At 34.9% G+C, this 5,518-nt stretch overlaps 2 protein-coding genes across 2 annotated transcripts in view; both read right to left on the bottom strand.

The window, feature by feature from the left end:
• LOC107755576 (hydroxysteroid (17-beta) dehydrogenase 1) overlaps positions 1–2,424 on the bottom strand; it is a 4,411-nt gene extending 1,987 nt beyond the window's left edge. The window contains exons 1-3 of the mRNA XM_016572452.1: positions 2,118–2,424; positions 1,797–1,958; positions 1,432–1,611 (exon numbers count right to left, since the gene is read on the bottom strand). Of these exons, the coding sequence (XP_016427938.1) occupies positions 1,432–1,611; positions 1,797–1,958; positions 2,118–2,214 (439 nt within the window). The 5' untranslated portion in view covers positions 2,215–2,424. The remainder of the gene's footprint in view (positions 1–1,431; positions 1,612–1,796; positions 1,959–2,117) is intronic.
• A 1,036-nt stretch (positions 2,425–3,460) lies between these two features.
• Positions 3,461–3,899, bottom strand: LOC107755562 (heat shock 70 kDa protein-like). The gene has a single exon (XM_016572431.1). It carries the CDS (start codon positions 3,859–3,861, stop codon positions 3,580–3,582), a length of 282 nt encoding a protein of 93 aa, XP_016427917.1. The 5' UTR covers positions 3,862–3,899; the 3' UTR covers positions 3,461–3,579.
• Between the last annotated feature and the right edge of the window lie 1,619 nt (positions 3,900–5,518).

A 5,518-nucleotide genomic window follows, 5' to 3' on the forward strand; every position in this document is an offset into this window, starting at 1 on the left:
GTAAAATGGGTAATGAAAACCACTTAACTTTATGTTTAAAACGCATTTTAACCCGTTTAATCCCAAATTTTTCCCAGACATGAAAATATCCAAATTGTGTGTCATTAGTAACCCTTTGAAATAATAAATAATTTATTTTTTATTTTTTTGGAAAAGTGTGTGAAAAATTGTATTTTATGGTCAGTCACAATTGTAACCGGTGGGATAATGTGTATACTGAATTAACACATTTCTGCAGTCTTAAAAATTGTTATATATCTTAGCCCAGCTATTTTAAACTGTTTGATCACATTCTAGGGTTACTATTATGCATAAAAAACCCTTATACAACATTGACTTGTGTGTGAAAGAGAACTTAGTTTAGTACTCACATGCTGTGACAGCCACTTTCTGTCTGTGTGCTTCGGATGTGTGCGCTCAGAAAACCGTATATCAGAAGTTTAAACTAATATGGTTTAAAACGCATGATTTCAGCGTGATAAACATGATAATCAGAACCAAAACAGACGTTTTTTAGTAGGTATGAGCTGTAATGGCAGCTCTATTCTGGAAAAGTGGGCGGGGAGCAGCAGCTCATTTGCATTTAAAGAGACAGGCCGAAAAACAGCGTGTTTCTGCTTCCACTCAAAATAGGCATTTTCAAAATGATATAATGATCTGTGGAGTATTTTGAGCTGAAACTTCATAGACACATTCTGGGGACACCAGAGACTTATATTACATATTGTAAAAAGGGGCATAATATGTCTCCTTTAAGCTTAAAATGGGGGAAAAGTGCCAATAGTGTGAGGAAAAATAAACTTACTTTAAGAGATATTACCTGAAAATAAGTGTTTTTATAAACATTTTAATTTTTTACACCTATTTTGTAGTTGTATTTCATATGCAAATTGAACTTTTTTTTTTTAAGCTGGATAATGACATTAACTCTGTAACATTGACACTTATCAAACTAAACTGAATCAACACTCATCAGAAATTAAGCTAAATAATGACACCATTGCCTTCTGTAGAGCTGCTTTACATCTGACATTGAATTTATTTAATAACTGATTAATTTTTTATTTTCCTTTTTATTACTGTGAAGCTGATTTGTCAGTCTGTGTTGTATAAAGCTCTATATAAATAAATGTGGCTCCATGTTCTTTAGAAATGAAAAGACAAGATCATTTTGGAATATTAAATAGGCAAAATGGTTCTATTTGCTCATGCATGTAGTTGTGCACATATAATATTCACTGGATATTGAATCTTATCTTTTCATTTCTAATGAACATTGCCACATTTATTCATATAGCGCTTTATACAACACAGATTGACAAATACTGATTAAGAAAATTATTTTTGGAATGAATTGCTTTCCTTGCTGCATGTTTTTGAAAAATCTCACTTTCTCTCTGTCTTTGAGTCTCTCCCTTCACCCCCACTAACCCTGAAGTCCTCCCATGCTGCCAGTCACAAGGATTCGTCCATGTCTCTTTTTCTTCATGTCTGGTAGGAAGGTCTGTATGGTGCGGAGAGTGCCCAGCAGATTGACGTCCAGGATTGCATGTATAGTGTCCAGTGAGTGGGCTTCCAGAGGACCCATCAGACCTACACCTGCATTACAAACTAACACAAAGACGTTGGGGAGGGAATTAATGAAATAATTGATCCCTTTGGTGAAAACAGGGCTTTATATACATATTTTATATTTTAGCAGTTAATTTCAAGGATGCCTGTACATTTGGGCTTTAAACCTTGCATTTAAACAAACTTTTCCCTTTGAAAGGCCAGAATGTCTTACTTTCTCTTACCTAGTATGTCAATTCTGCCCTCTGTAATGTTTCTCTTAGCGTCAAGTATAGACTGCTGGTCTGTCACATCCATCTGTAGTATGGCCATAGTGTCTTTATGCAGTCCTCTCACACTCTCCATCAGCCGCTGCTTCTTGTCCAGGTTCCGCATGGTAGCGTAGACTTAACATTAATAATCATTCATACAGTGATTATAACAATATACAAGGTAGACTTTCCACTAAAGTTAACTGTATTTTTCAGACATACATACATGAAAATAAACTCTGAGTAAATTAAAAATAACAATACAAATGCATTGTTTTATGTCGGATCATTTACCTTTGTAGGCTTTTGACGGATTTGATGCGAGATGCACAGCCAGGCTGAGTCCAATCCCTGAAGAGCATCCAGTAATGAGAACAACTTTCTGCTCCATTTATGCAATAAAACATAAACAGTCCACAACACAAACGAGACAAGTGCTGCAGTGGTGCTCTGAGGTTGAAGTTATGTGGTCCGTCTAACTGCTGTGTCTCTGATTCAAGTGTTTTAGCTTTCTCTGCTATCACAAGGCCAGCTTGGTGCAAACATTCTGATTTCACACTCATTTTTTTTTTTCACTCAGCAGGTGGAACTTCAAACTGACACACAGTACATGTCAGCAGCTGTGCTGAATATTAAACTTAAGAAATGTTTACTCAATTATTTAAAATGACAAAATTATAATGGGGACAATTTATACTTTGATTGGGGAAATAAATAATATAGATTTTAATCATTTTTTCATCAATGCTGTGAAAAAATCGGAAGCTCTTTTGATGCCATAAAAGCATGGTATCAGCTTCATTAAAAACATTCATTTTTAAGTAATAAGTGAGTGGAAACTCACTCTCGAGGGCAACACTTATAGAACTAATCCCTTTTCCTATTCTGCTTGGAAAATGTTTTGATAATAGCTAAATCAATATTTTTCAATAGTAAGTTTATGTCACAAGTTGTTGACCTTCAATCTTTTAAAGTATTTTAAGACTTTTCTTTGGTGAGTCTGACAAAGCTGAACATCTGTGTTGTCAACCTTCACTCCTAAAAATAAAGGAGCTTCACGATGCCATAGAAGAACCTTTTTGTCTAAATGGTTCCATAAAGAACCTTTAACATCTAAAGAACCTTTCTGTTTCACAAAAGGTTCTTTGTGGCGAAAGAAGGTTCTTCAGATTATAAAAAGGTAAGAAAGAAATGTTTTTTTTAAAGAACCTTTGACTGAATGGTTCTTTGTGGAACCAAAAATGGTTCTTCTATGGCATTGCTGTGAAGAACATTTTAAGCACCTTTATTTTTAAGAGTGTTGTTGTGTTTTGTACCGTGAATGTTGACGTCTGTGGCATCTGACTGATTGTGTCACGTGATGTTGTCACACTTATCAGTGAAAATATCTTCTCACCTACATTACTGTATATTGCATTGACTAGTCCCTCTAGATAAATGTCAAAAAAAAATTCTGCAAAATTATAACCTTACTTTAAAGTTTTCATCAACATGATTTGTCTTGGAATCTGTAACCAGTCCTGAATGAGAACACATTTGATATGTTTTTTTTTTTTATTATTATTAACAATGTTCATTATCCATAAAAGACAAACATGCTTATATTTACATCTTTACAGTATATACATGTTGACTAAATTAAAGTGGCTTGTGGTTAAATAACAAAACAGGAATATAAAAACAGCAATATCATATAAAAAATCCTTGATCAAATTGTTACGTGAGATATGAAATACAAAGTGACAAGTCCATAACTTTAATCCACCTCTTCAATAGTTGGCCCCTGAGCACCGGCCCCTGATGCTCCACGTGCCTGAGTTCCACAGCCTCCAGCTGGCATCCCTCCCTGATACAGTTTAGTGATGATTGGATTGCAGACTTTCTCCAGCTCCTTCAGCTGATGTTCATACTCCTCCTTATCAGCCAGCTGGTTGTTTTCTAGCCAGCTGACAGCCTCGTTACATTTCTCAATAACTTTCTTCTTGTCGTCCTCACTGATCTTTCCTTTCAGGTTCTCATCTTCCACACTGTTCTTCATGTTGAAGGCGTAAGACTCCAGAGAGTTTTTGGCAGAGACGTAACTGTGGGCTAGTAAAACACAAAAAAGAACAGTCAGAATCAGAAATGTTTCTAAATTGCTACAAATTATTGTGCAGAGACAATTCAAATGCCACTTTCTGTCTGTTTCCAGTCAATATGACACTTCCCACAATAACAGTATAAGAAAAGCCTTTTCTAGTACATATCTATATGTATTGTACTCTGATAATGACAACAACATAATCTGTTCATTGCTCTTTTTTCTCAATGTGAAAAAAGAGCAAATAATGAATAAAAATGTTTAGTTTATTTTAGGGAGACTATAGACTGCCTACATATAAGTACATGTAGCCTACATATAAGCTCATATTCTATGCAACATATCAATTACACAATATATTTAGCTTATTCCCTACTGTAAAATAAAGGTAGACTTACTGTAGAGTAGATTATTAACTGTGATGAATTTACACCTCTTAGTGGAGAAAGTCAGGTCAGACTGTTTTTGCTCTCTTTACAGATCGCTCCTGTTCAGCTGAGCTCAGTGTCTTTAGTGGCTGCTTTCGCTCTTTAAATACACCAGAGTGCGCACCAGTTCAAACTACACACTTCTGGAAGCGTCCAAGTGAATCAGACCAATCAAAACACAGCAAGCAGCCGCGTGCCAGCGTTACGCCAGCTGTCACTGAAGCAGCTGAGAGGAAGTTTATGGACGATTCCAGAATTTTGCTGTGAAAGTACGATAAATACAATGAACTTAAAAACATGTCTTTTCCCTATCATAGTTGAATGCCCTCTTGCACAAATTACGGCAAAATATGGTAAAGTGTTTTATGTTTTATGTGTCTGTGTAACTGTTAAGTCTGATTCGTATATTGCGTTAGAAGGCATTACTTGAAGTTATTCTTCAACATTTAAAAGCTAGCTAAAATTTATATAAGAGCTTCGTTTTATATCTACGATATGAACTATTAATGATAATATAAACGATAATGTGTATGTGCATTAAATGAAGATTTTGAAAATAAATTTGTCATATCTTCATATGAAAAGGCCAGTAAATGGCATGCTTAAACAATACTCAGGCAGTATCCATATATTATGGGCTTGTTGCATTGTAGATATCAAGAATATCAGTATGCTTACAGGTATGCACATAATAATAATAATTGACATAATAATTCCCTAGTTAAAGGTTGATGCTAATGAAGGTAATGTTGGTAGTTTCACTAATGAAGTCCCCTTGTAGTGAAAATCTATTTTTTTTTATGTTGTTTATTTGCCTGTGTTGTTTTTAATATGCTTTTAGACAAACCATGTTCCAATACATTAATCAACGCAATTGCTGAGTATTTTCTCCTTAAAGGGTTCGTTCACCCAAAAAAGTAAAATAAATTCTGTCATTAATTACTCACCCTCATGTCGTTCTAAACCCGTAAAACCTCCGTTCATCTTCGGAACACAAATTAAGATATTTTTGATGAATTCTGAGAGCTCTCTGACCCTCCCATAGACAGCAATGTAATTACCACAATCAAGGTCCAGCCAGATAATCCATGTGACATCAGCGGTTCAACCGTAATTTTACGAAGCTACGAGAATACTTTTTGTACACAAAGAAAACAAAAATAACGACTTTATTCAACAATTCGTCT

This window comes from Sinocyclocheilus rhinocerous, unplaced genomic scaffold, assembly GCF_001515625.1.
Source record: "Sinocyclocheilus rhinocerous isolate Xijiao unplaced genomic scaffold, SAMN03320098_v1.1 scaffold2849, whole genome shotgun sequence".
Lineage (NCBI taxonomy): Eukaryota > Metazoa > Chordata > Actinopteri > Cypriniformes > Cyprinidae > Sinocyclocheilus > Sinocyclocheilus rhinocerous.